This window comes from Miscanthus floridulus, chromosome 6 (genome assembly GCF_019320115.1).
Source record: "Miscanthus floridulus cultivar M001 chromosome 6, ASM1932011v1, whole genome shotgun sequence".
Taxonomy (NCBI): domain Eukaryota; kingdom Viridiplantae; phylum Streptophyta; class Magnoliopsida; order Poales; family Poaceae; genus Miscanthus; species Miscanthus floridulus.
This window is the reverse complement of record NC_089585.1, coordinates 9,387,278-9,408,246: the sequence shown is the minus strand read 5'-3', so window position 1 is coordinate 9,408,246 and position 20,969 is coordinate 9,387,278. Positions and strand designations below refer to the sequence as shown.

The 20,969-nt window shown below is 49.4% G+C and overlaps 1 protein-coding gene across 1 annotated transcript in view; it reads left to right on the top strand.

Moving 5' to 3' along the window:
• LOC136460189 (uncharacterized) overlaps positions 1 to 16,883 on the top strand; it is a 20,377-nt gene extending 3,494 nt beyond the window's left edge. The window contains exons 4-12 of the mRNA XM_066459991.1: positions 7,424 to 7,635; positions 7,799 to 7,896; positions 8,009 to 8,042; positions 8,299 to 8,450; positions 8,552 to 8,585; positions 9,298 to 9,477; positions 9,982 to 10,087; positions 16,078 to 16,153; positions 16,559 to 16,883. Coding sequence (XP_066316088.1) covers positions 7,424 to 7,635; positions 7,799 to 7,896; positions 8,009 to 8,042; positions 8,299 to 8,450; positions 8,552 to 8,585; positions 9,298 to 9,477; positions 9,982 to 10,012 — 741 coding nt within the window. The 3' untranslated portion in view covers positions 10,013 to 10,087; positions 16,078 to 16,153; positions 16,559 to 16,883. The remainder of the gene's footprint in view (positions 1 to 7,423; positions 7,636 to 7,798; positions 7,897 to 8,008; positions 8,043 to 8,298; positions 8,451 to 8,551; positions 8,586 to 9,297; positions 9,478 to 9,981; positions 10,088 to 16,077; positions 16,154 to 16,558) is intronic.
• Positions 16,884 to 20,969: the final 4,086 nt, after the last annotated feature.

The following is a 20,969-nucleotide window of genomic DNA, read 5'->3' as shown; positions in this document are numbered from 1 at the left end:
AATGGGGACAAATGGTATCTTGGATAGTGATGCAAGAGGCAATATGGTGGTTCAAAAATTGTATCGGTCTATGATTAGAAGCCTACTCTATGTGACCGCATCAATGTCAGATGTCATGTTTAGTGTATGCATGTGTGCAAGATTTTAAGCCTCACCAAGAGAAAGTCATTTGAAGGCTACAAAGAGAATATTGAGGTACTTGAAGCATATTCAAAATATTGGTTTGTGGTATCCCAAAGGAGCAAAGTTTGAGCTCGTTGGTTACTCTGACTCGGATTATGCGAGATGCAAGGTTAAAAGGAAGAGCATCTTGGGCACATGTCAATTATTGGGAAGATCACTTGTTCCATGGTCATCAAAGAAGCAAAATAGTGTTGTATTATCAACCGTCGAAGCCGAATACATATCCTGCCGGTAGTTGTTGTACACAAATACTTTGGATGAAGGCCACCTTGAATGACTTTGAAATCAAGTTCAAAAAAGTGCCATTGCTATGTGACAATGAGAGTGCAATCAAGTTAACCAATAATCTAGTTCAACATGCAAGAACAAAGCACATTGATGTCCGCCATCATTTCATAAGAGATCACCAACAAAAAGGGGATATTTGTATTAAGAGTGTTGGCACTGATGATCAACTTGCTGATATCTTCACCAAGCCACTTGATGAGAAGAGGTTTTGCAAGTTAAGGAATGAATTGAACATACTTGACTTCTCCAATATGTATTGATGCACCCCCATTATATGACATGCCTCTCCTTCGAGCAAAGCAAGGTAAAGATGATTGACATGTCATTCATCCATTGCTAAGGACTTGTTTAGTGCATCTAGTTATTCCTATCATGTCCTAGGCTCATTCATGAAAATCAAATGAATTTGATGCTTGCATGGTACCACTATTGCTTGTATGCTTGAAATGATCTAGTGGTAGCATATGACACGTTTGTAGGTTTGTAAACCTAGTGCTTAATCTAGAAAATGAGCTATAAGTGTTTAACTCAACATGGTGCATGATAACCCTCTTTTAGAGGTGTGAAGAAGCTTACCCTTGGATCAAACCAAGTTAAATATCTTTTGCAAGTGATCTATATTGAACCAAATTGGGAAAATGATCCTCACTTCACATGGTTTCACCCCAACCTATCTAAAATTTGAGCTCGCCTTTTGTGCTAATTGTTGACAAAGGGGGAGAGAAATTCATAAAGAAATTCACAAAGATAGTAAGATAGAAGGAGCATACAAATGAAATGACATTGTAAGGGGATCGATCAAAATTGTACACAAGTAGGAAGAGCAAGCTCATAAACTTGTATGTTGCATTTGAATGTGCATTTCATATATTTGCTTGCATGACACAAGTTTTAAATTTTAATATCCATGCTTGTGTGGTGTATGCTAGTTGTAGGTTTGAATGATGAAATAAAAAACTAGCATGCATATGTTAAATAACTAGACTTATGTTTATTTTATGGAAACTAGACCCTTGCTTCTAATATTGATCTTATGAGGTATTCTAGTTTTTGTGTATGTCTAGTTACTAACGGTGCTAAGGATGGTATATTGGTGCACTCCAATTGGTATCACACTTCAAAGGTCCATCTTTTATACCTTAGCATCAATTTTGTAGACATTGACTTCTATATTTTCTATCTAAACATATGTGCAAGCTACAATCCAAACTCTTAGCACATATGTAGGGGGAGCAATTGCTTCCATATGGGGTTCATGAAACTTGTCCATATCTTTTTACACATGGTAAATATGCTTGGACAAGCAATATGGATTCAAATGAATTTTAATTCATATCTTTATGAAAGGGTTGTCATCAATTATCAAAAAGGGGGAGATTGAAAGCTCTAGTTTGGTTTTGGTGAATTGATGAAACCCTAAGTGCTAACCTAGTTTATCAAAGTGATTATGAGATATGTAGCACTACTCCAAGTGATTAAGCAAATGAACATCATGACATGATGATGGTGATGACATGGTGATGATAAAATACTTGGACTTGAAAAAGAAAAAAGAAAAACAAAAAGCTCAAGGCAAAGGTGAAATTAATAGGAGCTTTTTGGCTTAGTGCTCGAGACACTTAGAGAGTGTGATCACATTTAGGTTCGATAGCCGTACTATTAAGAGGGGTGAAACTCATATCAAAATACGGTTATCAAAGTGCCACTAGATGCTCTAACTTATTGCATATGCATTTAGGATCTAGTGGAGTGCTAACACCCTTGAAAATATGCTAACACATGTTCACAAGATGGTACACTTGGTGGTTGGCACATTTGATCAAGGGTCATGAAGTTTAGGGTCAAAAGGAACTATTTTGTATTGACCAGACTCTGCCTTGGGCAGTGACCAGACTTTGACCCTGTGTCTGGTTAGTGGCGTGCAGTGAAGGCCATCCTCGATCCCTTGACCGAACGCTAAAGAGATAGAGGGACCGGACACGCAGGGGGTACGTCTGGTCACCTAGTGATGTATGCTGACGCAAGCAACAAAGAGAGGTTGTGTTGACCAGACGTTGGCCTGGGTCTGATCATGTGCCACCAGACATGTCTGGTCGTGAATGGAACCTTACTAGAAATGATCGGACTCTAGTGAAGGAGCATCCGGTCAGGCGTGATCAGACGCGTCCGGTCACGAAAAATCATTTCTAGAACCTTACTGGAAACGATTAGACTCCAGTGATGGAGCATCCGGTCACTTTGAGCAGCACGTCCGGTCACAACTTAAGTGCACTAATGACCATTGAGATCGGGCGATCAGCATTTGAAGTTAGGAACATGTGATGAAAATCTAAGGACCGGACACTGGGGTCCTACGTCCGGTCATTCCGACCGATGCGTCCGGTCGCCCCAATTTTTTTCAAGGAACAGAGAGCCAACGATTGTATTTGAGGGGGCTCTCTATTTATGTCCCATGGCCTGCTCAAGCTCACTCTCTTGGCCATTTGCATTGACATAGTAACCTTATGAGCTTAGCCAAAACTCTCCCACTCATCTTCATCATTGATTCATCATCTTTGTGAGATTAGGAGAGAATCCAAGTGCATTGCTTGAGTGATTGCATCTAAAGGCACTTGGTGTTCATATTTTGCTGTGGGATTCACTCGTTACTCTTGGTGGTTGCTGCCACCTAGATGGCTTGGAACAGTGGAGGAGGATTGGCACGAGTTGGTGATTGTTCATGGCCATCTCCTGGTGATTGTGAGGGGTCTTGTGCCTTCTCCGCCGGAGCGCCAAAAGGTAACTCTAGTGGATTGCTCATGTCATTGAGTTACATCACTTGTGGGTAGGTTCTTGTGGTGTCCAATTGTGTGGACGAGGTTCTTGCAATACCTCTTAGCCACCGAACCACCAAGTGTTGGTCAACACAACGGGGACTAGCGTGCCGACAAGCACGTGAACCTAGGGAGAAAAATTAGTTGTCTCTTGCCCTTTAGTATTCTCCCGGTGATTTAGTATTCATCTTGTGATTGGTTCACTCCTCTACGCGGTGGTATAATCACCTTACTTACTCATTTACATACCCGCAAACTAGTTGTAGTAAGCTCTTTAGAGTAGCTATAATTGAGAGCTTGCTTTGTAACTTAAGTTCAACTAGTGGAACTCTTTAGTGTAGCAAGTGTGAGAGTTCTTAGTGAGTAGTGACTTAGTAAATTGTGTGTCTAGTGATCATAGTAACAAGAATTGTTGGATAGGTGGCTTGCAACCCTTGTAGAGCTAGAGCAAGTTTGTTTTTCACTATTTGTCATACTAATCAAATTGCTTTAGTTGGTTTGTAGATTTTTAAATAGGCTATTTACCCCCCCTCTAGCCATATTAGAACCTTTCAGCGTGGCAATGGGCTCGGCTCATCCTTGCCTTGGCAGGACGCAAGCGGCGAGCTCAGGAGACCCACGTGCCAGCACTACGGACAACATGTGCGTGCGTCCGACCGGCGTGGCCCACGTGTCGTAGTGCCATAAATGGCATGGCGATGGCAGCTCGCCCACGTGCGCGTGGCAGAGGCGACATGCATAGGACCGACAACAGCGTAGAGATGCAACGGACTAGCGCGGACACGACGATGATGCGATGGCAGTGGCAGTTTCGTGATGCGAGGAGCGTCGGCAGTGCGGACGCGACGTTAGTGCAGCGCGGCCATGGTGGCACCCAAGACGATAGGACGAGGCAGAGCAGCCGGGCGTGGGGCCAGCGGCTCACTGCGGCTGGCCTCGGCCAAGCCCAGGTGGCTCGACCAACCAAGTGCGGCAGCATGGTTGACCGCGTGGGACATGGCCATGTGCGCGGTGTGGGAAGGCCACGCGTTGACCGTGCACCTGGCGCCAACCAACCTGAGATAGTGACACGCACGAATTTTAAAGCGTTCAATACGACCAAACGATTGCTTTAGGACCTAAACCATCTTCACCATGCTCAAGATGGCACATGAGACGACCAAATCGAGCTATAACACTATACCATTCTTTAACCCAATCTCTCACAATAAATTGCTAAACATAGCCGTGTCTAACTGTTGGCAGACTTGAAAATTTCTAAGTTTTTGAGCTAAATTTGATTTCCATTTGCTGATTTCTAAGATAGTGAAATATTAGCTAGTAATATCATTTTTCGACCGCAAGTATTTCATTGCCATCTACAAGGTTTGTACTTCAAACTTTATTTAAGTATCACATATATGTTCTATAGCATTTTTGCTTAATAAAAATTGGTTTTAAACCCTAAATGATATAACATGACTATCGAATCAACTTTCATTTTCGCATTTTTGTTGATCATTTTGAGTTACAAAAATTGATATACACACTTTATCACATGCATTAACACATAAACATGATGCCCATAACATGTTTTAGTAGATGATTTACGGTGTAACACCGATGGTGTTACAAGTCGCGCGCGACGCCACAAATTCGGAAGGATCCGACAGCGGCGTCGAATGGATGCCCTATCGGCGTAGGAGAGACGATACAGCAGAAGGTGGTGAGGAGAGATGCAACACCCGATCTACTTTTAAAACATCTAAATACAACAGTTGCAATATACGTCAAAAGGTAGTTGAAAACACCTAAAACACTTGAAAAAACACCTGGAAACACTTGAAAACCATTGCAACTATACGTAAACATCCAAATAAACACATATACAACGTATGTGTGAAACATCCAGATAAACACACTTGCAACATGCGTCTAAAAACACAGATGAAATATACATCCAAAACATCTTAAACACTCGAAACATACGCTTGGAAAATGCCTTTGAAACAATTGCAACATATGCATTATGTGCAACATCCCCCGATCTACTTTTGTAACATTCATATGAAACAAATGCAACATACATTTGAAATGCTTGAAACATAAATATGCAATATAGGGGAGAGGGAGAGAAAGAGCCTGGCGCGGGGAGCACCATGACCGCCGAGGTAGGGGAAGCACGGTCGCTAGGGTGAGTGAGCGGGTAGGGGAGCGCCGCCGAGGCGCTGACTCCCCTGCAACACTGCCGCGCCACCTCCAAAGGATCTTGCTCGTGCTCCATGGATCTTGCTAGTGTGGGAGAGAGGGCCATCGGATCTGCGGTCGTTGGGAGACTCCCGGTGGGGGAGGACGCTAGGGTGGGTGAGGGCGCTGCTGCCGGCCAAGAAGGCAGCTATGGCCACAAGTCAGGGTAGGGAAGGGCGCGCGTCGGGGTGGCCGAGGACGCTGCTGCTGGCTACGGAGGGAGCATACGGTAGATGAATGAAGATTTTTTTAATAGTGATCAATGAGTGGAGTAGCTGCGTCGAGCGGAGCTACGTCCCGCGAAGTAGCATTACCATTGCCGGTCGGCAGGCACAGATGCAGTGCAAGAAGGATATCCGAAAAAGTTGATAGGGTGGTCACTTGTTACAAAACGAAGTAATGGGCCAATAGAACAAACCTGACCCAACAACTCGGTCACTTGCCTCAGGCCTTGAGCCCCATTCTCTTCTTCTGTCTCTGGCGACCGACGGTAAAGGCCACAGGTATATGTGTACATGCAGCTCGCGACCCGATGGCCCGGCCCGTGGCCCGACGTTTTGGCCCGGCCCGAGCACGGCACGGCTCGGTGGTCACCGTGCCCGTGCCGGCCTGGCCCGAGGCACCAGGCCGTGCTTGGGCCGCCCTCCAGGCCCGCGTCACGGCACGGGCACGGCCCGGTCCAAGAGGCGGCCCGGTAGTGGCCCGGCCAGCCGGCCTGCTAAGAGGCCCAGCCCCCCACACCAATACCCCCTCCCAAACCCTAACACCCCACGCCCCACGCCCCCCACACGGCCACACCCACCCCACCCGCCACACCCCGACGCGGCGACGGCGCGACGCGCGACGCAGCGTCGTAGGCTCGTAGCCCCCTCCCCGGCTCCCCCACCCGCTGCACCGGCAGCTGCTGGCCGGCTGGGCACCTCCCTAGCGCCAGATCCGGCCCCAAGCCCTCGAGCTCCGCCTTGGGAGTGAGCTCGACGCGCCGGCCCCAGCCCCAGGGACGCCGGACCTGGGAGTGAGCTCGGCGGGCGACGGCCCCAGCGCCTCGAGCTCCGCTGTTCCTACGCCGGCCCCAGCCCCTAGGGACTCGTCGTGGCCTGCGAGGTCACCTCCTCTCTCTCTGTCTCTCGTTTCTGCGGCCGTCGCCCGTCAGCTTCTCCAATCTCCATACGCCGTCGTCGTCTCGAGCTCGACAGCTAGCTTCGAGCATGCCAGCGGGCGGCACGGCACGGCCAAACGGCCCACGGGCCGTGCCTTGGGCCGGAGGCCAGGCACGAGCACGCCAGCGGCACGGCACAACCAGCACGGTGGCCTGGTGAGGCACGACACCGCGTCGGGCAGGCACGGCACGCCGTGCCGCCGGGCTGGACCGGCACGGCCCGATGGCCATCTATAGGCACAGGTCCCTCTCGACGCGACTGGCCGTCGGCCGATCCCAAGCTCCCAGCGCGCTTCCTCCCTCCAGCACTGGCACCTGGCAGTGCATCGGTCCTGGTGAGTGCCTGCTACCCGCTGTCCAGCTTAGGCCTTAGGGTTAGGGATTGTGAAACTAGGCTAAGACCATGTTTAGTTTATCCCTAAATTTCCAACTTTGACACTATGCAAAAAGAAGATTCCCCGTAACATCAAACTTGTGGTACATGCATGGAATACTAAATATTGACGAAATCAAAAACTAATTGCACAGTTTAGTTGTACTCTGCGAGACGAACTGTTTTGACGATTGGACAATTATTACCAAATACAAACAAAATGATACAGCTGTAGCTACGTGTGCTACAGTGTTTTTGGCGGCGCCGAATCCAGGCAGCTAAACATGGCCTAAAGGGGCTCTGCAATACTGACGAGATTCCTACAGGAGTAACTTGGCTCGCGCCGCTCTGCCGTCTGCTCTCTGCGAACCACGACGATAGGGATATGGTCGGCGCTCGCGCGACGCCGACGCGGACACCCCCGCGGTCGTCTTCCCTGGCGCCCCGCACCGAGGCGGTAGTCCCGTCGGACTGGGCCTGCGTTGTAACGACCGTCTCCTCCGACCCCACGCCACCGGTGGTCGTCGTGTGCGGACCCAAGAACAGCGGCATTCCACCTTCTCCCGCGTCCTCCTCAACGCGCTGCTCCCCAGGCAAGCCACCTCCATAGAGTCAACCACCCCGCCGCCCCCCCCCCCCCCCCCCCCCCCACCCACCCACACCCACACCCCCCAAAACCCCCTAGTCCTGACGAGTGACGACCCCGTTGGCGATGCTGGTGGTCCTCTTAACTGATGGTGTTGTGGTGCTTTGCAGGCATGGTAAGGTTGGTTATCTGGACACCGACGTTGGGCAGCCGGAGTTTGGGCCGCCGGGGTGCCTCTCGTTCCATGTCGTCGACGAAGCTATCGCAGGTTAGTACATACGCGTGTGCCGGATTTGGTGTCACTGCTGCTGGTTTCTCAAATGCGGCAGTAATCTTTGGTCCATTCGTCACTGACAAGATGATTTTTGCCTTTTGTGCAGATTTGCTGAACCCAACTCTACGGGAAGCTGAAAGGTAAAAAATTTCTCCTAATTAAATTGTGATCAGCTTGCAGTGTAGTGTGGTAATTTCACTTGGTTTCTTCACTTCAGGAATTCGTGCACAATTTTTATTGTGGGATTTCTTCGTTTCTTTACTGAAACAGTTGTGGTAGCGTGTTAGCGGCCATGTAACTTTTTAGTTTTTACCAGGACGAATGTTTTGTTAGATACTTCCAAACCTATGTCATCCCTTCTTGGCTTTCACTGATGCCATTTACAAATTCAATTAGGTGCTACTTCTTTGGTGACATTTCTTCGAAAAGAGATCCAGAAACATATCTGAATTGCCTATTCCATTTGTATGACTATTTTGTTGGAAAATATCGATGCGATGAGAATGAAATGCTACCACTAATTGTCAATACTCCTGGATGGGTAAAAGGTATCTGTTGGTCATTCCAGAGTTGATTTGCTTTGTCTTATACCACATACTTGTTTCAGTGAAAATCTTAGGTTTTCTTTTTGTATTTTTATTTAATGCAGGTGCTGGTTTTGATATGCTCGTAGAGATGCTAAGGTATATCTGCCCCACAATAGTTGTTCAGATACGCATCACAATGCAGAGCAAGAATCTCCCTGATGGAGTGTTTTGGCTAGATGGTGGGCAAACAGGACCTAAGATGATTAACATTGATGCTGCGTTCCATGATGCCTCGAATAGATCATAAGTAACTTTTTTCAGTTAGAAATTCAGAAACTGATATAGTTGCCCTCTTACTTGGAAAATATATATGCCGGCTCATACCTAAGAACATTAAGCCATTTATCTCTGGTTGTACTCAGACAGTCAGACCTGTATCTGCACCATTCAAAGATACTTGCATTGGCGAAGTTTACATGTTCTCGACCAGGGTTGACTGGATAATGCATTCCATATTTAGCTATTAGTTTTCCTTATACCATGTTTTGACTCTATCTATATAGGACTGAAAGAATGCCAACCTTTTGTCTGAATTCTTGTGTGGCTTTGGTGATCAGGATGATTGTTTTCTAGTCACATTTGTGTTGCCATCTGTTTACAACTTCGCACCTGCAAGTGTCTTGTTCCAATGATTGTCTTTGTTCCAATGAGACAATCATTTTGTGAACTCAATACTCTGTTCCATACCATTAGGAGGCATCAGCTTGCTCTTAGGCTGCAGTTGATTAGTTTATTTATTTATTTTGCCAAAGAGTGCTTACAGGAGCTTCTAATTGAAGCAAAAGCTAACATCATCTCTATTGCCAAGGTTGTTAATTCAGAAAGATTCAGGTGGAATGCGTGAACGCCGACTTGTGGAGTACTTGAAGCAATGTTTTCCAAGCAACATATCTCTATCAACTAATAAGGAGCTTGCTCATGCACTAGCTTCACTTCCACCTTATCAAGTGCTATTTTCAGATGTTAAGTTGTGCATCTTCATTGCGAGGTCAGTTGTCTTCCCATTGCTTCTATATCTATTATCCACATCTTTCAGAGTTCGGACTTTGAGTGAAATGACATGTTTAGTCTGTTGCCTTCTGTTCCTATGATGAAATGCCCTGGATTAAGGCACCTGAAGCTGGAAATTCTGTGGATAATACTTATAAATTATTTATACTTATAAACCAAGTTTCAAACAAATGATTATAGACAGGGATGCTAGTACATAAATAGTATCCCTTATATACTATTCTAAACTTGCTATTACATATTCTCTTACCGTAAGTTTTATGTATTATTAGTTTAGTCATTGACAAAGATTAGATGCGCAATCCTTGATAAGATATTATCAACATCATGAATATTTGCATGCTCAAAGTTCTACCCTAGAGTTCTCTGTGATCGTATAGTAAATCAGAAAATGTGGTAGCAGTTTGGCTTGTATTTCCACAGTTAGTGGAAGTCCTGACTCCTGAACATCAACATGTTTACACGGTTACTCTTTGCCCAGGTACCTGCTGGTGAGATATGGCGTAGTCTGAATGCAACCATAGTTGGTTTGGCAGTTTCTAATGCATCGGAGGGAACCAGATCAGTCCCTTATTGTGTTGGGCTAGGTAATATTTCAGAACTGTCTTTTTGAGTTTTTGTTTTGTTATTAGTTTCACTGCAAAGGCATCTTGGATTTGATTGGCTACCTAGCTCATTTAGGAGTGGGACTGTTATGGTCGGCCGGACCTATGAACGCAAGAGACGTCTCAGCAGTGGCTGAGTCGCCGGCACCAGGTGGTGGAGCCGGCCCGATTGTTGGCTGAGTCACAAGTAGTTAATTGAGTCAGTTAATTTGTTAGATCACAGGAATAATTTGTGTGGAGTTTGTTAGCTGCATGTTAGTTTGTTATGCATGTTTAGTTGTTATCCCTAAATTAGTGGCATGCTTGTATAAGCCTATATGGCAAACCATTCGATGAATGAAGGGGTTAACCTAGGATTGAGACTCACCGTCTCCCTTGGGTGCCCAGCCGAGAGTACTGTTCATCGTCATCCTCTTGTCATCCAGGGTTCAGGCGCCGGTCACGGCGCCGCCAGTACGCCGCCGAGGGTTCACACCACGGCCAGCCACCACTCACTCCTATTCCCTACGAAGCCGTGACAACCTAGTATCAGAGACCATGGCGTCTTCGGCCCTCGCTGCGCCCACCACCGCCGAACCCGCCGCCCCCATAAACCCATCTGCTTCCGCCATCATCGTCAACCCAGTCACACCCGTTGCAACCAATGCCATCATGACCACTTCGGCCGCTCAGCAGTTGTACACGCCGCCAACATCCCCCGCCGAGGCGTTCAATACCCTCACGGTGGCCATCTACCAGATACAGCACCAGCTGGGCGACCTGTCGCTGCGCATGGCAGCACTCGAGCGCCGCTCGCCGCCAGTGTCATCGCCGGTCCAGTACGGGCTGCCCGGCTACGGCGGCATCCCTTCACTGCCGACCTCTAGCGCCAATCCCTTTGGAGGTGCCCCCGGTATCATCCACGGCATCTGCACCACTGGCCCAGCCCGCCCAACTCCCGGCGACCGGCTCCCTGCATCCACAGCCATCGGTGGGGGTTTCCATCACCCAGATATCATTTCCCCCTTCGCCATCCCCAGTGCCATCTATGTCCACCATCCTCCACGGCGGCTGTTACACACCACAGAACACATCCTTGCCGACTGCCACCATGCACTGTGCGCCGCCGCACCTTCATGTTCCACAAGGACCTTAGGGCCATACCGTGCCACGCTACCACAAACTCTCCTTTCCCACCTTTGACGGCAAGGTAGATCCGCTCGGGTGGCTCAACAAGTGCGAGCAATTCTTCCGCGCCCAGCAGACCCCGGACGCAGATCGTGTCTGGCTCGCTTCCTACCACTTGAGCAGCACGGCTCAACAGTGGTACATCACCCTGGAGCGCGACGCTGGCGAGCCTGACTGGGACGAGTTCAAGCGTATCTGTTACCAGCGATTTGGACCACCGATCAGCATGAATCACCTGGCGGACTTGGCCCGATTGTCGTTCCCCTCCACCGTCGAGGCTTACCTGGAGCTGTTCCAGGCGTGGCTCGCACACGTCGGTCGCCTCGCTCCACTATAGCAGGCCCAACTCTTTACCGGGGGACTACCTGAGGCCCTCCGCGTCGACGTCGAGCTTCACGAGCCACAGGACCTCCAGCGGGCTGTGCGGCTGGCGCGTGCCTACGAACGCCGGAATGCGACCAACCTCCTCGCTCTTCCGACACCACCACCATGGCCGCCACGGCGCGTCCCTGGGCTCTAGGCTGCCCTGCCAGCGCCAGCATCCCTCCAGGGCGCACCGCCCTCGGCTGCGTCATCAACGACGGCGCCCCCGCGCTCCTTCAAGCGGCTGTCCCCGGACGAGATGGCAGCGTGTCGCAAGCAAGGCCTTTGTTACAACTGTGACGAGGCCTATGTCCGTGGCCACAAGTGCGCGCGGCTCTTCTACCTCGAGGCGGAGGATTACATCGTTGAGGAACCGGACGACGACGATGTCACACCAGCGGGTGCAGCAGCTGTAGGCGAGGCGCCGCACGCGTTCGACCCTGATGCGCCCCTGATCTCCCTCTCGGCCATCACGGGCATCCGCACGGAGGACACCATGCAGATCTATGTCCGCATGGGTGACCAGGAGTTCACGGCTTTGATCGACTCGGGCTCGACGCATAATTTCATCAACTTGCCAACTGGCCGCCGAGCCGGCCTTCGGTTCCACGACAGCAGGGGCGCTCACGTCACGGTGGCCAACTATGACCGCGTGCCCTGTAGTGGTCTCGCGCGGGATGTCGCAATCCGGATCGGCGACGAGTTCTTCACTATCGACTGCTACTCCATCGGCCTCGACCGCTACGACATGATCCTCGGTACCACATGGTTGCGCACCCTCGGGCCCATCCTGTGGGACTTCGACGACCTTTGCATGGCGTTCAATCACAATGGTCGTCGGGTGCTTTGGAAGGGGATCGGGTCCACGCGCACCGATATTCCTCCCACTGGCCGCCTCCAAGCTCGTCACGTCTTCACAGCCTAGGTCACGGAACCGGCCCTGCTTGAGCGCCTGCTGGACTCCTACGCCGATGTCTTCGCCATGCCGGCGGGGCTGCCACCAGCCTGCCCGTGCGACCACCGGATCCATCTGAAGCCTGGCTACAGAACCCATCGCGGTTCGCCCTTACCGGTACCCCCAACTCCAGAAAGATGAGCTGGAGAAGCAATGTGAAGAGATGCTCCGGCAAGGTATCATACGGCCCAGCACATCACCGTTCTCGGCACCGGTGCTGCTTGTCAAGAAACAGGACGGCTCGTGGCGGTTTTGTGTCGACTACCGCGCTCTGAACGCCGCAACAGTCAAAGACAAGTTCCCTATTCCGGTTGTTGAGGAGCTGCTGGATGAGCTCCATGGCGCTAAATTTTTCACAAAGCTCGATCTTCGCTCAGGGTATCACCAAGTGCGGGTTCACCTCGAGGACGTCGCCAAGACGGCGTTCCGCACTCACCATGGCCACTTCGAGTTCCTGGTCATGCCCTTCGGCCTGTCCAACGCGCCGTCAACGTTCCAAGCTCTCATGAACTTCACCCTCAGGTCGTTCCTTCGCCGCTGTGTTCTGGTGTTCTTCGACGACATCCTCGTCTATAGCGCCACGTGGACCGAGCACCTACAGCAGCTGCGCGCCGTCCTCGACATTCTCCGCACGCACCGGCTGCACATCAAACGCTCCAAGTGCTCCTTCGCCTCGTCTTCGGTCCATTACTTGGGCCATGTGATTTCGCAGGAGGGCGTCGCCATGGACGAGACCAAGGTGGGAGCTGTCCAATCCTGGCCGCGACCATGCTCAGCCAGGGGTCTGTGGGGATTTCTCGGCTTAGCCGGATATTACCAGTGCTTCATCAAGGAGTACGGCACCATCGCAGCGCCACTGACTCAACTCTTGCGGAAGGACGGTTTCCGGTGGACGGAGGCCGCAACAACGGCGTTTGATGGCCTGAAAAAGGCGCTATCTACGGCTCCTGTGCTGCACCTGCCGGACTTCACCAAGGGGTTCACCGTCGATTGCGACGCGTCGGGCTCGGGCTTCGGTGCAGTCCTACATCAAGGCGCCGGGCCAGTCGCGTTCTTCAGCAGACCGTTCGCGGCGCACCATCTCAAGGTCACTGGCATACGAGCGGGAGCTCATCGGCCTAGTGCAGGCTGTCCGACACTGGAGGTCGTACCTTTGGGGTCGTGCCTTCGTCGTCCGCACGGACCACTACGCGCTGAAGTTCATGCTCGATCAGCGCTTGTCTACAATACCCCAACACCATTGGATTAGCAAACTCTTTGGGTATGATTTCAGGGTGGAGTACAGGTCTGGCAGCCTCAACACCGTGGCTGATGCTCTTTCACGCCGGGACGGTGATGACCCTCTGCTGTCCGCACTTCCGGCCGCGGCTTCGGCGTTGGCATCCATCTTGGTGCCCACGTTCCAGCTGTTCGAGGACCTGCACCGGGAGATCAGCTCGTCGGACGAGCTACGTTCCTGCCGGGACGCCGTTGCGGCTGGCACGCACGGCGCCGAGTGGCGGGTGTAGGACAGGCCTCATCCTCTTCAAAGGACGCGTGTTCGTGTCCAGCTCGTCGGTCGTCCTCGACGACGTCCTCCAGCTGGCTCATACAGCGGCACATGAGGGCATACAGAAGACGCTACAGCGCCTCCACACCGAGTTCTTCGTCGAACATGACCGCCGTGTGGTCCGGGACTTCGTCCTCGCCTGCACGACATGCTAGCATAACAAGACGGAGGCGCTGCACCCTGCGGGACTGCTGCAGCCCCTGCCGGTTCCGTCCCGGGTATGGGCGGACATTGCCATGGACTTCGTCGAGGCGCTTCCGAGGGTCCATGGCAAGAGCGTCATCCTCACCGTCGTCGATAGGTTCTCGAAGTACGCCCACTTCATCCCGCTGGGCCACCCGTACACGACATCCTCCGTCGCGCGCGCATTCTTCCACGACATAGTGCGGCTTCACGGTTTCCCCGACTCCATCGTCAGCGACCGTGATCCCGTCTTCACCGGCAACGTTTGGCGTGATCTGTTTCGACAGGCTGGGGTACAACTCCGCATGAGCACGGCTTTCCACCCGCAGACGGACGGTCAGTTCGAGGCGGTGAACAAGACCATCGCAATGTACCTCCGCTGCCTCACTGGCGATTGGCCGCGTGACTGGCTCGACTGGCTACCGTGGGCGGAGTTTTGCTACAACACCGCCTACCACACCGCGCTCCGGACGTCGCCGTTCACGGTGGTCTACGGCCGTCCACCACCGGAGCTCCTACCCTATGCGCTTGGCCAGGCGCAGACTGACGTCGTGGACGCCTTGCTCGCCAACTGGGACGAGTTCTTAGCCGAGGTGCGTGCTCGGCTTCTTCAGGCACAGGAGTACGCGCGCCGCCACTACGACAACAAACACCGCGCGCTGGAGTTCTTGGTTGGGGACTGGGTGTGGCTTCGTCTTCTCCACCGTCCTACCCAGTCCCTAGTTCCGGGTCGCCGTGGCAAGCTTGGCCCCAAGTATGCAGGCCCTTTCAAAGTGCTCGAGCGCATTGGAACGGTGGCGTATCGTCTACAGCTGCCGGAAGGTGCTCTTATTCATGATGTGTTTCACGTTGGTGTGCTCAAGCCACTCCGTGGTCCGCCCCCATCAACAGTCCCAGCACTGCCACCGCTTCGCCATGGTCGTCCTCTTCTGCGGCCAGAACGCGTGCTGCGCGCCAGCCTTCGCCGCGGTGCGTGGCACGTGCTAGTCCAGTGGGTGGACTTGCCTGTGTCCGACTCTACATGGGAGCTGGTGGATGAGTTTCGGGCGGCCCACCCTTCATTCCAGCTCGAGGACGAGCTGTTTCAGAAGGAGGGGAGAGATGTTATGGTCGGCCGGACCTATGAACGCAAGAGACGTCTCAGCAGTGGCTGAGTCGCTGGCACCAGGTGGTGGAGCCGGCCCGGTTGTTGGCTGAGTCACAAGTAGTTAATTGAGTCAGTTAGTTTGTTAGATCACAGGAATAATTTGTGTGGAGTTTGTTAGCTGCATGTTAGTTTGTTATGCATGTTTAGTTGTTATCCCTAAATTAGTGGCATGCTTGTATAAGCCTATGTGGCAAACCATTCGATGAATGAAGGGGTTAACCTGGGATTGAGACTCACCATCTCCCTTGGGTGCCCAGCCGAGAGTACTGTTCATCGTCATCCTCTTGTCAACCAGGGTTCAGGCGCCGGTCACGGCGCCGCCAGTTCGCCGCCGAGGGTTCACACCACGGCCAGCCACCACTCACTCCTATTCCCTGCGAAGCCGTGACAGGGACTCTTAGTTGTTTTGTAATTAGTATCATTATTAGTTTTGGACCCTGGCCCCAACCAATTTGCAGCTGGAGAAAGTTCATCTCGATAGAGCATGCAGGTCGTGAACAAAGTCTGGTTTATTCTGAATAATGCGGTTTCAGCAGCCCATAATGCATTATCTGATATCTGTGTGGAACTGTGTGTGCAAATAATAACGATGTTATGTACTTGTGCAGGCATCGTCAGGGGTGTCGACGTTCAAAAAGGCCAGTTATATCTAATAACTCCTGTCTACCTACTACTCTTTTGCAGGTAATAACATGTCCCCCCCCCCCCCCCCCCCCCCCCCCCCCCCACCCCCCACCCCCCCTGCAGCTGCAAGGAAACAACTAGTATGTACTGTAGCTACAAACAGCCGCAGCCGCAGCGCAATAGTCTGCAGCGAGCAGGTAGTTAGTAGCTAATGCATATTATAATAGCTAATGGGTGGCCTGCATGTGTTTTAATAGACATATCGCCTATGAAGAAAGCTGTAATCAGAAAATAACATAAAATTTGTTTGAAATGTTAGGAGGCTTCTCAAGCGATAAATTCACTGCCGCATAGTTGTAGACTTTGTAGTCGAAAGACGTAGACTTGCTTTAGACGCAGAGCCTTCTTAGCCCTTGCAATACTCTGCTTTTTTCCTTAAACAAATTTCATCCCCTTCCAATCCAGGTCCGCGGATGTGTGTCGCCATACATGTCGACAAATGTGCTTCACAAGATATCAGAAAGGGATTTATATGCTGGGTGACAGTTAGCGCAGGCAGTGTCCGAGATAGACCTGTATCTGCTGGTTTCTGATGCGGAGAGAATGAATCCAACTGCAGTTCAGGCTGCCCAGCGATTGCCGCCTCCTAGATTCAGCTAGTACTAGTAGATCTGTGACCTATGCTGTGCAATTCCCCTGTCAAATTAGGAAGTCATTGCACTAGTGCCTCACGGAGATCTGGATGTAACTTACTGGATTCATTGAAATTCCATAATTCTTATACAAGTTACTCCTTTGGTGTCCCAGCTAGCAGGTTCCAAGCCCTAGTAAAGGAGGAGGTTTATGTTAAATACGGTGAGCCAATGTAAAAACTTAACCACTTTTATGTAGATGAAACCCAAAAGAATCCCGTTGGAGCGTAACCCTCTTAGCGACGCGTCATGTCGGAACCTGGGTATGGTGTTAAATGAGCAAGGACCGTGTCGTCACCCCCGTGACGCGTCGTGTCGCGATCTGGGCACGGTGTCAAGTGAGCAAGGATCGGGTTGTCGCATCCTTAGTGGTGTGACACATCGGTGTTCGGGTGTGGTGCAAAATGAGCAAGGGTCTTTACACCTACCTCGACCGGTGCGAAGGGTAAGAAAGCTAGTTGAGCCAACTAAGATTCGTTTACGTAGCTAGAATGTATGGTCCCTTACGGGTAAGTTAAGAGAGTTAGTGGACAGAGCGGTTAGGAGGTGTGCAAATATCTTATGCGTCCAAGAGACTAAATGGAAGGGGCAGAAGGCGAATGACGTAGACAATACCGGCTTCAAGCTCTGGTACACATGGGCAACTTCAAATAAAAATAAAGTAAGAGTTTTGATTGATAAGAGCCTCAAGGATGGTGTGGTGGAGGTGAGAAGGCGAATGACGTAGACAATATCGGCTTCAAGCTCTGGTACACAGGGGCAACTTCAAATAAAAATAAAGTAAGAGTTTTGATTGATAAGAGCCTCAATGATGGTGTGGTGGAGGTGAGAAGGCAAGGGGATAGGATCATCTTAGTTAAACTTGCCATTAGTGATATGATCTTAAACATAATTAGTGCGTATGCCTCCCAAGTAGGTCATGATGAGAGTGCTAAGCGGCTTTTCTAGGAAGACTTAGATCGCTTAGTTAGAGCTGCCCCTAGTAGCGAGAAGCTCTTTATAGGAGGTGATCTTAATGGCCATGTAGGTACATCAAGTGCAGGTTTCGAGACAGTTCATGGGGGTTTCGGATATGGTAGTAGGAATCAGTAGGGAGAGAAAGTCTTAGACTTCGCCATAGCTTTTGATCTGATGATAGCTAACACTTTCGTAAAAGACAGTTCCATTTAGTGACCTTTAGTAGCGACCAATACTCTAGTCAAATCGACTTTATACTTACAAGGAGGGATAAACGAACATACGTGGACTGTAAGGTGATACCTGGAGAATGTGTGGTCGCTCAACACAAGCTGGTGGTGGATGACTTCCTTTTTCTGGTGCAAGCTTGTGTGAACAAACAAGCTAAGGTTGCTAGAACGAAGTGGTGGAAATTAGAAGGGGAGGCATCAAAGGTCTTTAAAGAAGAGGTCATTAAAGAGGGCCCTTGGAAGGATGAAGGCGATGCAAACATGTGGGAGAAGATGGCAACATGCATTCAGAAGGTTGCTTCAGAGGTGCTTGGAGTGACCAAAGGGAGCGGATTGTAACACCCTCGGTGTTATACTGTAAATCATTTACTAAAACATGTCAGGAGCATCATGTTTATGTGTTAATGCATGTAAGAAAGTGTGTAGATCAAATTTTGTAACTTGAAACGATCAACAGAAATGCGAAACGAAAGTTTATTTGATAGTTATGTTGTATCGCTTAGGGTTTAAAACTAATTTTATTAAGCAAAAGTGATATAAAACATATATGTGACACCTTAATAAAGTTTGAAGCACATATTTTGTATAAGATAGTGCAACTTTTGTTTTAACAATATACTAACGATAGATAACATTTCAAATAGCTTGGAAATCGAATTTGAAACAAATCCAACTCAAGACTTAGTCGATTTCTTAAGTCTAAAAACAGATTAACAAAGCTATGTTTGGTAATTTTTGTAGAGGAATTGGGTTAAGGAGTGGTGTTGTATTATGGCTTGTTTTAGTAGCCTAATATACCCTCGTAGGTATAGTGGAGATGGTTTGGGTGTTTGGCCAACCGATTAGTTGATTTGGATGCTTTAAAAAGCGTGCATGGCACGTCCTTAGTCGGTTTCCTCGCGTAGGCGCGGTCACCGTACCTCGGGGCCGCGTCGTCGCCGCGCTGGTGTGCTCTGTGCGCGCACACGTGTTGCCGCCATTGGACGGCCACGACTGCTCTGTCTTGGCCGCCTTGGCTCGACTACGTGGAGCCATCGCTGCTGTCGCTCGCACGGTGGGGTGGCACTGCCTTGCTCCACGCGCTGACGCGCCGCCACCACCTCGTGCCACGCCTTGGTCGTTGTTGTTGTCTTCCCATCCATCGAGCTCGCGTCTGTCGGTTGCGCCCGCTCCTCGTCGCTGGCCTAGTTTGATGGAGTAGTTTTATAGAATGACGATTAGACCGGCTATGTTGTATGGAGTAGAATATTGATCTACAAAGATTCGATATGTTCAACAACTGAGTGTTACAAAAATACGTATGTTGCGATGGATTTATGATCACACAAGAATGGACCGAGTTCAGAACGATGATATACATGACCACTTAGGGGTAGCACCAATTAAAGAAAAGCTTGTCCAACATCGGTTGAGGTGGTTTGACCATGTCCAAAGGAGACTTCCAGAGGCACCAGTGCATTGTAGAGTCCTAAGCTAAGCTAATAATATGATGAGAGGTAGAGGAAGACCGAAATTAACATGGGGAGGTGCAATAAAAAGAGATTTGAAAGCTTGGGATATATCTAGAGATCTATGTTTGAATAGGTTGAAGTGCCTGAATCATGACTTAGGGCTCTTAGTGGGTTTCAACTCTAGCCTACACCAACTTGTTTGGAACTGAAAGGCTATGTTGTTATTGTTATACAAGTTACTCCTTATCCATGCCTTTGCCTTTGCTTTGAATTGTTGGCTCATGTTGCTTGCACTTGCACCTGCACTTCCCTATTCTGCCCTAAAACATTTGCTTATAAACTTTGTTCTTGGTAATAGTCTGAATTTGAACTTTATTGGGATTTCGTGTCTTGTGAGGATAACGTGGCATAACATGCCTTCATGTTAATGATGAATATGTTCGGTCGCGAAAAAATAAAATATTTGCTTATAAAACTCATCGCGACACGATCTTTAGCAGAGAAGATAATATATATAAGAGACAAGGTAGATGAACAGAGATTTATTTATTTCAGAAAGCATCAGGACATTCATAGGATTGGGAGACAGACACCGCGACCGAAGGAAGTAAACACACATTCCTCTTCCTCACCACATTCCACAGGTTCTCAGCTCGCTGGTACAGCTCCGACATCGTCTTCCAAGTTCGTGCTGCCGGACAATGCCGACATGGACAAGATCTCAACCGATGTTGGACAAGTTTTATAGAATGACGATTAGACCGGCTATGTTGTATGGAGTAGAATATTGATCTACAAAGATTCGATATGTTCAACAACTGAGTGTTACAAAAATACGTATGTTGCGATGGATTTATGATCACACAAGAATGGACCGAGTTCAGAACGATGATATACATGACCACTTAGGGGTAGCACCAATTAAAGAAAAGCTTGTCCAACATCGGTTGAGGTGGTTTGACCATGTCCAAAGGAGACTTCCAGAGGCACCAGTGCATTGTAGAGTCCTAAGCTAAGCTAATAATATGATGAGAGGTAGAGGAAGACCGAAATTAACATGGGGAGGTGCAATAAAAAGAGATTTGAAAGCTTGGGATATATCTAGAGATCTATGTTTGAATAGGTTGAAGTGCCTGAATCATGACTTAGGGCTCTTAGTGGGTTTCAACTCTAGCCTACACCAACTTGTTTGGAACTGAAAGGCTATGTTGTTATTGTTATACAAGTTACTCCTTATCCATGCCTTTGCCTTTGCTTTGAATTGTTGGCTCATGTTGCTTGCACTTGCACCTGCACTTCCCTATTCTGCCCTAAAACATTTGCTTATAAACTTTGTTCTTGGTAATAGTCTGAATTTGAACTTTATTGGGATTTCGTGTCTTGTGAGGATAACGTGGCATAACATGCCTTCATGTTAATGATGAATATGTTCGGTCGCGAAAAAATAAAATATTTGCTTATAAAACTCATCGCGACACGATCTTTAGCAGAGAAGATAATATATATAAGAGACAAGGTAGATGAACAGAGATTTATTTATTTCAGA